Below are 12,148 nucleotides of genomic sequence, written 5' to 3'. Positions count from 1 at the left end.
GATATTATACGATACTATACGATACGATACGTAAGGAGATTTGAAAGGACGCGGGCAACTTTAAATGTAAGAATGTATCCTATTTGCCCTGCCCCTCCCTCTTACATACGCATATATACATATATACATATATATGAGTAAGCCCAAACGGAGACGAGATCCGTGTCACAAACCTGAATCTGGCACGAGAGTCATAATCTACCACTCGATCGTTTTTAATCGTATACCATTTCGTTTTAACTGTTCGTATTTTATATATGATGATTTATATATCATTTATAATTTGTCTTTAATACATACACATATATATATATATATATATATAATATATATACATATATACATACGTATATATATATTGATACGTGATATATGAATAAAATTAATAAATAAAAAATATTTGTATGACATTTTTTTTTAATCAAATAAACATTATCTACGTTATCTCATTTATAAAATATATCATCTCTCGATGAATAGGGTCAATCGATTAGAATTATCGAATAACAATGTCGACTTCATACTCGACCTAAATCTTTCTTAAGGGCATATTGAACGAATCACGAAACAGTAACGATTCCTTCGACAAATCAGAACTATGGAAGAAGCATCGGTATAGATCTCAATTCCAATGGCGCGTGCCGCGCGCACGTGCCACCGGTTACACTGCTCTGAAATCCAACCAATTAGGACGGGAATTAGGTACAAGGGGTGGGGATAAGGTCCGACGCCAAGCAGTCTCGTCACATCGATTCTAGATCATTGTCCTCTGTGTTTAACTCTGTTGTCATATATGTATATATATACATATATATATATATATATATATGTATATGTAAATATGTGTTTAAGAAAGAAAAAAAATATATATATATACAAGAGGAAAACGTTTATCGAAAAGTTATTAAAGATATTGAGACTTATTTCTTTTGAGGGGGTAAGTTTTCTTCATTCATTTATTTCAAAATATTCGTTGATTTTTCTTTTCTCTTATTTCCCGTTATGTTCGTTTTAACTAGAAACGATTATATTCCCAACAACTGTACATTTGCGTTGCTTGGAAGTTAGATAAAAGAAAAAGAAAAAAAAAAAAAGGGAAAAAGATGACGCGCATATTTACAATCTCCTAACCTATAAGCCGTAAGGCATTATTCGAATATTTATATTAATTATATATTTCCTTTTTAAGATTAAACAACTAAAGAATTAGAAAATGATCGATTATTTTATAATAATTAATGTTTATATTATTATGGAATAATATTTTTAATTTGTTAATGAAACAATAATATAGGAATCTTCTCGATATTGGTTATATTGGATATAGGTTATACCGATCAATGTCTTATAATGTATTATATATCTATATATGTATATATATATATATATATATATATATTTTTTTTTTTTTTTTCTAATTCTCCATTTCTTAATCTTTCTAATATTATTGATATTAGATGAGCTAATATAAGTGTGTTTCTTTTACCGTTCACCGTTTACGGAAAGTGAATGGTTCAGTAAGTTGCTCGGGAATGTGTATTTGTCGCGATCTGTCGCGAAATGTTTCTATTTCTTAGATCTGTTGATCCTTGAAAACTATGATAGAAGGTGTTGGATACTTCGGATCGCATTAACGCGAAACGTAGGATGTACGTAAGCATTTAAAAAAGAAATAATAAAAAAGTGTGAATATATAATTGAATAGTAATTATCGATGATTAACTTGAAAGTTTATGATCGATGGATCATAACTTCTCTTTTCTAACGTTGCCGAGAGCAACAGAGATACACCGAAGATAGCTCTATTTGTCGAGATTACGTTGGTCAGCAATATTTCCGACTAATCTCGATCTTCTTGAGTCATGAACGCCCACTACTGTATACAAAGCTCCGTTAAAACGATACTAACTTCGATAGTTACGAACGATTTCGTTTATTTCTTCTATATATATAAATCTATATATAGATTTCATTTTCTTAATTATAATAGAATGAATTGTTAATTCATATCCAACGATTAATGTTTTAATTATAATGTTTACGAGTTAATATTTAATAAGCTATATTTAATATAGAATAGTTATGCTAATGTATGCTATATACACAGTCATATAACTGTATAAAATTTAAAATATAAACTTTATTATATATATATATATATATATATATATATATATATATATTAGAATTATTGTACCATATTATAATTAATATGGTATAATGATTCTAATATATATATTAAATGATATTATACTATATTATTTACTAATATAAAATATATAGTGTACTATAGTAGTATTATAGTATATGTGCTATATATTAGTATAATATATACATATATATGTATAATATAACTATAATTTTTCTGTACCATAAGTTTCACACTACATGTATAAATTTATTTGGACAAAAAAATAATTATGTTATAGAAAGTTAAAAAAAAAACATACATCCGGATTCATTAATCTATCCAAAGTTTTTTGTCTCTATCCGTACCATTTTATTTTTATAATCAAAAATTACGTAAATACACATTTATCAGATTGAATATTTCATTGAACGTATTTGTAGGTTAATGAATTGATTTGATTTTTCTTCTTTAATTTATTGAGTCACACATTCGATAGGTATATACAAAGTGATTCATAAGTCAATTGATAAAAATGCATTTTTATTATAAACAGGTTTAATTTACAAATGTTATGGCCATACGGATAAGATTTAATACAAAAAAGAATCCAATAATATATACCTAACCTATATTAGATGCTGAAAGTGTCCTATGTTTTTAATGCAGAAATAAGATCTATTAAACAAAGAGTTGGCAGGAAAAAGGATATTTCTATGAAAATACCATTTTCTGATACAAATATTTAATGTTTTCATTCTCATAGATCTCTGTAATTTTTTTATTTGTGTCTAATTATTTAATTGTGCTTTATATTATTGTTCTCACATTTATTTGTCTTCTCCACTTGTCCTAATATTTTGATCTCCTTCACACTTTTAAATAACAAAACACTTGAAAGTAAAAAATTCACTAAGTCTTAATCTTCCAAATATTTCATTAAATATTATAATTTAAATTTATTCTGATTTAATGCTTTTTTGTTTTTTTTTGTTTGGTTATCAAGTAGAAATTTAGATTCAAACTTCTTCCTTTTCCTTTTTTTTTCTTTTTTTCTTTTTTAAAAATTGAACATCTACCAACTTAATTGTTCATACTAATTTATAAAGAAACAGTACTTTCATATATAGAAATAAACGAAAAAGGGCTTTTATTGAAAAAAAAATGTTAAAATATTATTTGTTTACCTTAATGTTTCTAAATTAAACCTGTTTACAATAACAATGCATTTTTGTCAATTGACTTGTGGGTTATCCTATGTATGTATGTACATATGTAATTATATATCTATCTATCTATCTATCTATTTATCTATCTATCCATCTATCTATCAGTCGCGAGAGTTTTAATCGTTTCAATTCTGATATCGTAGTAGTATTTGAATAACAATAAGTCACTGCCACTGGTAAAACTGAATGAGAGAACTTGTTCAGAAGTGCGTAGGTTGTTCCACAATGGGTAGAAAGAAGTCGGCCTTCGAAGAGTTCCTAGCTACACTTTCAAATTCCCGAGGACCACAAAACCTTTATGAATATAAACATAACAAGTGGGATTATTTCGATCGTTTGTGATCGATACACGATCGAACGTCAATTTTCATTAATCTTATATTCTTCGTTTTATTTTTCATTTATGCATACATGAATTTTTTACTTCCGTATTCTAAAATCTTTCAAAAAAAGAAAAAGAAAAAAAAAAAGAACAAAATAAATAAAAATAAGAATCATCTGTCGAGAATTATTATAAGAAGAAATACTTAACAGAGAAAGATAGAAATATAGTGTTTGAAAATGTCTGCATTCCAATCTCTATGCGAACCTATGTATACACACACACACACACACACATATATATATATATATATATATATATATATATATATAAATATACACACATTCGTGATCGATAGTGATCCTTACAGCATTAAGATAAAAATTTTTTCGAACTATTACAAAAGCACTCTGCACATATATATATGTATGTATGCGATCAAGATAAAATGACGTCAGCTACCAAAAGGTACTGTCGTATATCGTTTAGTGGCGATCACGATCTCGATCGATTTATTCCTGTGAATTACATCGGTCTACCTTTCTCTATATGGTTTACATTTCGAATTCAATGACGTCAGATGTCAAAAGGTTTATAATATAATGGGTTTGGGTTCGGGTTAAGCCCTCTTAACGTTTTTCAAATTTTATTCTTTTTAGGATGGGTGATAAATGGATTTTATCTTACTTTGGATCATTTGCTTGAGAGATATTGTGCGTGTGTGTGTGCGTGTATATATATATATATATTAATGTAAATACATATAATCGTTTACTTAGGAATTTTCTGATCAAACCTTTTATTCGTATCTACGTTTAATCATCTTTGTTATTGTATCGTTAGAGGGTGGTCGATGGAATAGAGGTCACGCGTGGGTTAACGCAACGCATCCTCGACGAGTCCGAGTCTCTCTTCTTCTTGCATCCGGGATCACGCGCGCGTCAAACAGCACGCGGTGCTCTGCTCTCTCTCTTTCTCTCTTTCTTTCTCACTGTGTATATATAGCTACATATATAAATACATATGTGTATATATATATATATATATGGATGTGTACGTGCGTGTGCGTGTACGTATATATATGTTCGACTTCGGGAACAAAACGCACATTTTGATACTAATATATATATAATAAGTACGTAGGTGGGATTATTTAATTAAAAATTATTCTATATAATTTTCCCTATATGAAGATCTCTCTCTTACGTATTTTTTTTTTTTTTTTTTTTTTTTTTTTAATATATAATTAATTATAATTATTAGTTAATATTTATTACACACACATACACATATGTACGTCTGTACATGTGTCGACTTCGTGAACGAAACTCACATACTAAATAAATAAGTGGTAATTATTTAATTACAAAATTGTTCTATCTAATTATTCCCTATATGAAAAAGTATAGAAGTATAGAAGTAGTAGAATAGAATTATCTTAATATAATATTCATTATAATATATAATATACGGCTTTTGTATATTTATTACGTTTACTTTTAAAAGATAATTATATAGAAATGTGCGATTATCGATTGGAAATCTAGTTTTTCTCTTAAATGAAAAAACATTATAGGGGGGGGAAAAAACTAATTCATTGTGATATTTGAGAACTCGTAACGTAACTTTTATTTCACACGATATACGATTCGTAAAATGTAAGCGGCTTTTTTGTTTCTTTTTTGTTTTTGTTTTTCTTTGCTTATTTTTTTTTTTTTTTTTTTATACAGAAAGATAACGCATTAAAACGATTCGTTCGTTGGTATGTTCGTTCGTTGGTATGGCGGAGGCCGGCTTTCACCTTGTAGGTGTAGCTTTCCATCGACAGGCTAATCCCGTGCCATACGTCAACTTGAGAACTCGTCGAACGAATAGCCGTTTGTTATTATCGTTTCTCGTTCCAGAAACTAAACTACCTGCTGCTTCTTACGTATTTGCTTCTGTGGAATATGCACAGAATGAGAGTGATATAAGGGTCATCGACTTCAAATATTCACTCATTCTTTCAATGACGATATACATATATTTAGGGGTAGAGGGAAGAGGGGGGAAAGAAAAGAAAAGAAAAGAAAAGAAAAAAAAACGGAAGAAGAACAAGACGAATAGATGTTTTTTTCAATATCACAAAATAAAAGGACATAAGAGAAAAATTAATTTTGTTAATTGACTCTGGGTATATTTCTTTTTAAATTATAATGTACGTACGATTTGAAATTTTTCCTTAATTCCGATCACTTCGATAATTTTGTGATGGATATTTCAATGTAAAAAAGAAAGAAAGAAAGCAAAGAAAAAAAAAATCTTTGCAATGTATTCCATCAGTAAAAAGTTTTTAGAGAGAAAGAGAGAAGAAGGGTCCCGTTGTGTAGGGACCTTTAAAGAGGAAGAAGGTGGCGCTTCGCGCCACGCCACTCCATCGGGTCTTTGACCGTTTCCTCGAGAAGTATCGGGCAGGTGGCACCCTGTAGTACGTAGGTACATACGTACATAGCTCTTTCCTGTAGCGCACACGTTCGCGGCTTCCTCTCTGACTTCTCTTCCCTTCCTCTTTCATCTCTTCTCTTTCTTTCTCTCTCTCTCTCTCTTTCTCTCTTTCCCTCTCTTTCTCTCTCCCTCTCTCTCTTTTCCTCTTTCTTTCTCACCAATCACATTCGCTCATTCTTGAGCTAGCTCGCGCTACTCTAACACATTTCTCATACGAGGACACTTTGAACGCAAGGTTTTATCCTAATTTGGAATCTAATAAAAAATTTATATACACACACATATATATATATATATATATATATATATAGATGTATGTATATGTATACGTTGATAAATTTATTCTATATAATATAATTTTATTGTTGTTACAGTCGTATCTATAAAAATGTATATAATTTTCCAAAAACTGTACTAAATTATTATACATTATTACAACGGTATAATATAATGATCTACGTGGTACAATAATTATATTATAGTGTAAATATTATCAATTGATAATTGTACTGTAACCATGATTATAATATTGTAACTATAATTCATTACTATTCTTAGTAACTTGAAATTACTATTGTAACATCATAATTCTATGGATTTCAACTACAATTAGTTATACTACTACTATATGTAGTGTAGTTATAATACAATAAGTTATATAAATAATAATTCATATTTAGAAAATATTAATATTCAACTATGAGAAAATAAAGTAAAATGTAAAAAATACTTTACAAAATAAATGTAAAAGAATTAAGAAAAAATCGATGTGTAATCTTGCACGATTAATTAATTTTGAAGAGAAAAAAGAAAAAGAACAGGAAAAATTTCTATTAAAAATAATATTCTAAAATTTGTATAATCGAATATATATATATATATACACAAAACGTTTAAAGATAGTTCATTTATTGTGTATTGAGGATATAAAGATAAAAAAAAAACATATAAAATGTAATTAGAGAAAGGATAAAGAAAAAGAAAGATGAGAAATGTTAGAGATCCCATAGAGCCGGATCCAACTATCGCGCTTCCCAATTAGAAAGCCAATTGGAAGCATAATCTTGAGACCAGGTCGGCGATCGGTGATGGCCGAAGGCCTCTGCCACACGCCACGACTTGTGCCCTACTTTTCAACATCAACATCCGGAAGTCGTGCCTCTTTATTAACGGATGTTCACTATACTCCTTTATCTTGCTTACATTAATACTTTTTAATTTTGTTGTTATTATTATTATTATTATTATTACTATTATTATTATTATTGTTATTGTTATTATTATTATTAGTAGTAGTATTATTATTGGTTAATTCTTTTTTTACCCGAGTACATCGGATTTACCGATTACCTCCGTTGATTTTTGGGAATTTTTCCTTTTTTTTTATTTGTTTTTTCTTTTCTTTTTCACTTTCTTTCCTCTTTTTTCTTTTTCTTTTAAATCTTTTTATTACTTAAAATGTATCTTTCCCCTTTTACATTGAATTAAATAAATTATTCTCTCTTCTCTTCTTTTCTTTTACATTTAAGGATTTAACGATCTGACTAGAATCGTGCCAATATCTATACGATGCAATTCACGATTTCCCATGTGGTCCCTTAGGATCATTCGACACGACTGCCACGGTTTATAGTGCGATGCACACTGTGCGGAGATGCATCGTGCAGTATATCCTTCGATATAACAGGGCTGGTCAAAGTATTTTCATCGCCATGGATTAATAAGTTTTTTCTTTTACTTTTTTTTTTTTTTTTCTTTTTCCTTATCTTCATTACTCCATCCCATTTAATAATATTATTATAAATTTGTTACCCGTATGATTCATAAATAATAATTGAACGACAGCTATATTTTTACTTCAATTTAAATGAGGAACACATGACGTCCCTGATTTTACCATGACGCGTGCAACACGACGGTCACGAACAAACCACCCGAAGTCTGTTTATTGCTATCGAGAAAGCGATTGAGAATGATGACGATTCGACATTAATAATCGTTAAAGACCCTTCGTTCTTCTTAACAATCTTAATAGAAAAAAAAAAGAAGCAGGTCAGTTTGCCAAAATTCATTAGTTCCAAAACAAAATGATCTATAATATTAAATTAATATATATATATATATATATATATATATATATATATATATATATACACTTTATGAAAATGTTAACATAAAGACTAATAAAAAAAAAAAAAGAAATAAAATTAATAAAAAAGAACATCGATATCGACATGCATATGCGTCGTAAAAAGTCCCACCGTAGCTTCACCACATTTTATGAAAATATTAAAATTAAAATTAATAAAAGAAAAAATGAAATGAAAAAAAATCATCGATATCGACATGTGAACGCGTCATAAGGAGTCTACCGCAGTTGAGAGAGCGAGAGAGAGAGAGAGAGAGAGAGAGAGAGAGAGAGAGAGAGAGAGAACGTACGATCGTGCTCGCAAGAGGAGCGCCGGTGTAGTGGGGTGTGGAAGTAGGATCCCTAGTGTCGCGCGGCGGGTGGGAGTAAGGAGGGGGAAGGAATCGGTGACGTCGCGAGCCACGCGGAGAAGCGGTCGCTCCATTCACCGCGCGGCTTTCGCCGAGTGCGCACCTCTCCTCTGCTCCTCGCGTTTCTCGTATCGTTCCATCTTTCTTTTTCACTCCTTTTTCTCTCTCTCTGTCTCTCTCTCTCTCTCTATCTCTCTCTCTCTTTCTTTTACTGTAATAACAAGTGTGCCTTTGAAACGCATTCTTCGTACGCGTAGTCTTCGTGTTTTCTTTTTTACTTTTCTTTTTATCCTCTTTTTTGTTTTTTTATTTGTCGTCATTTCGATTAATTCGATGTATTCTTTTTCCTCTTTCTCTTTTTGTTTATTTGCCTTTTTTTTTTTTTTTTTTTTTTATTATTTAAATAAATAAAATATTATAGACAGTGTAATAGTGTGACAAGGAAAGGAAGAAGAAGAAAATCGTTCGGAATGTTCAACTCGAAGATCATTTGAAAAGGAAAGAAGAATTAAGAAACAAACGAGAAAAAAAAGAGGAGAACATTAGCTAAGATTGTTTCGTCCTGAACGTATTAGAACGAAAACAGAATTGTTACGTTCTTTTTCTCGAGAGACTCGCGGTACCAAGCGAGATTGGAATGACGGTCGCGGGAAAGGTGAGTTCCGAACGAGAAACGACGTTTCGAATTTCTCCGAGAAAGCGAGCGGCCGTTCTATTAAAACTTCTCGCGGCTTTTCCACGCACTTTGGCTATGTATGTATATATCTATGTATATATCTATGTATGTACGTATGTACGTATGTGCGTTGATCGAGTATATTATGAATACGAAATATATGCTACGTAAATACATTTTATATAATGTGTATATGTGCGTTAGAAAATCATTAGAAATATAAAATAGAAACGAATTATATTGATTATATGTATATGTGTATATTTTTGTTTTTTCTTTTTTTTTTTTTTTTTTTTTGTTGGAACGTGATATCATAAAAATGTAAATTTATGAAAGCTTACAAGGTCGAAGTATTTAACTTTATTGATAAATAATTTATATCTCTTAAAAGAATTCTTAATATCGTTATCGTTTTCATCTATTGTAAAGGAATATTATGTTTTCGTAAATGTTTCGACATTCAATTCGTGACGATTATCAACAATCTCGTGGTCTGATGATGATACGAGACGCAATCAGAATGACGTTAACGAGACTATAATTATCCAGACGATTAGCTGTCATCCGGTTTACATCGATTCATCGTTGCTGCTCGTTAGTATTAGATCGTTAATTACTCCAGATATGTCTCCTTATTGATAAGACACTGATAAGAAAGTACAATGATCGCGAGTCCGTTTTTATATAGGAACTCTGGCGCGTCTTAGAAGCCATATCCGCTTTTACATCCGCCTACTCGTAATCATTTTCTACCAACAATGAAAGGATACTAACGCACCCATATAATCTCTTTCTCTTCTTCACGAATATATTTCCATTATATATATATATAATAAGTATATATATATATATACTTAATATATATATATAAGTTTATATATATATATTATAAGTATATATATATATATACTTCTTTTTTTTTGTTCTTTCATCGTAAATTATATATCCTCTTAATTCATAATATATTATTAATTAATTCTTAATATCATAAGTTTATTTTCAATTCGTAAAAGTTGAAAAACTTGTTATTTCTCTGTTTACTTATGCATTACCGACGTCATTTCACTCAGATAAGGAAAATAGAAATATCATATTGTTTTCCTTCCCTCCGAAGTCTTTCTTATCAATTTAACTGAATGCCTCGACGTCGCGTTATAAACCAATAATTAATTTCTAGAATCTATAATATATATAATATATGATTCAATTGATTTCACATTAATCGTTAAAAACAATTGTACGACACGTATATTTCAATATCCAAGATTACGTTTCTTACATATGATTTTATCATTTAATCTCTTTCAATTTTTTTTTCTTTTTTTTTTTTTTTTTTTCACTATAACAATAAAATATTTAATCTTAGTTTAACGTATAAATTTTTTAACAATAAAAATTTCAATAATATAAATCACAATTAATAATATTCCACGACATTATTAATTATTATTTAAATTTTCCTTTTCTTTTTTTTCAAAACAAAAAAAAAATATATATATATATATATATATATATATAAACAGAAGAAGGAACATAAAAACGATTCGTTATATATTTGGAAGTATTCAGTTACGATCAGTAAATTTACGCATAACCAAAATAGACTTTCAGTTAGAGTTCGGCACATAGGACGAATGATTCGAAAGCGAACCATTCGACTCGTTTCGTTATGCAACGTGCAACGAGTCGAACTTTTTAGAATGGCAAATGAATAGTACAAAAACGATTGGTTCGGGATCGAATGACATAATGTCTACGTGCATAAGTTACTGTAATTTGTTAAACTTTCTCGTTTATGAAATTTTCACACCTACACACATACATACACATGTACATATATATATATATATATATATATATATATATATATAACATTTTTTCCCTTTTTTTTTTTAATTATTATTATTACAAAATCATAGAGAAAATTGATATTCGAAAAAATTCGCACGCGATGAACGTATACAAAATTTCCAATGAGAGTTTATTTTTTCGTATAACAGTATGGATGGAGGAGGAGGTGGAGGAGGAGGAGGAGGCGTGGTTCTCAATGTGGTAGCCGGAATCGGCACACTTTCTGTGATTGTAACCCGACTGTGTTTCTACCGGCTCTACAGATTAATGCGAATCAATCTACTGTTGTCCACTTTGCCTTTGGAGCGCGTTCGAGATCGCGCGAAAGGCCATAAGAGAGCGAGTATCCAACCCGGAAGCAAACTTCTCGCGTGGCCCACCTTCCCCACCCTTTACTCTCCCTCGGCAGATGCAGTTAGTTTCCCTCCTTTCGATCGGCTGGAAACCTCCAGACCTTCTCTCCTTTTCTTTTTCTATCCTCCTCCTCCTCTTTCTCCTCCTTCTCCACCTCAACCTTCTCCTCCTTCTCCTTCTTTTCCTACTTCACCTTCTTCTTCTTCTTCTTCTTCTTCTTCTTCTCCTTCTTCGTGAAGCTCGTGAAACGATGAATGAATTTACTTCTTACGTAACTCGACTTTCTTGTGATATTCTTTCATCAGAATATTGCGCCTTGAAATATTGTTGAAATTTTAAGAATACCTTAATTATCTTCGTGCATTATGATAATAATTTTTTTCTTTTTTCTTTTTTTTTTTTTTTCCTTTTTCTTTTTCTGCCTACAATTTTCGTATCATCCCCCCTCCCCCTCCTCCCACCATTCATCCTCCCTCGTGTCACGGTTTATTTGATTAATCGATTAAGTCGATAAGAAATAATAGTAATTATTTTATAGTTATACAAATTCGATAAATAAATAATCAATGCAAAAGAATTCTTTTCTTTTTTTTTTTGTTTTTTTT

The 12,148-nt window shown here is 30.0% G+C and overlaps 1 protein-coding gene across 6 annotated transcripts in view; it reads left to right on the top strand.

Moving 5' to 3' along the window:
* Nucleotides 1-12,148, top strand: part of LOC124956660 (probable ribonuclease ZC3H12C) — a 29,061-nt gene that overhangs the window by 1,140 nt on the left and 15,773 nt on the right. The window contains exons 1-3 of one of the 6 annotated variants that reach the window (XM_047512783.1): nucleotides 431-937; nucleotides 7,693-8,215; nucleotides 9,084-9,317. The exons of 3 other annotated variants lie outside the window; for them this stretch is intronic. In XM_047512783.1, the coding sequence (XP_047368739.1) occupies nucleotides 9,300-9,317 (18 nt within the window). In that variant the 5' untranslated portion in view covers nucleotides 431-937; nucleotides 7,693-8,215; nucleotides 9,084-9,299. Of the gene's footprint in view, nucleotides 1-426; nucleotides 938-7,692; nucleotides 8,216-9,083; nucleotides 9,318-12,148 lie in introns of those variants that run through there. 2 more of the 6 variants (XM_047512784.1, XM_047512782.1) reach the window with 2 other exon arrangements.

This window comes from Vespa velutina, chromosome 23 (genome assembly GCF_912470025.1).
Source record: "Vespa velutina chromosome 23, iVesVel2.1, whole genome shotgun sequence".
NCBI lineage: Eukaryota > Metazoa > Arthropoda > Insecta > Hymenoptera > Vespidae > Vespa > Vespa velutina.
The sequence above is the reverse complement of the archived record's forward strand: the minus strand, read 5'-3'. Positions and strand labels throughout refer to the sequence as shown.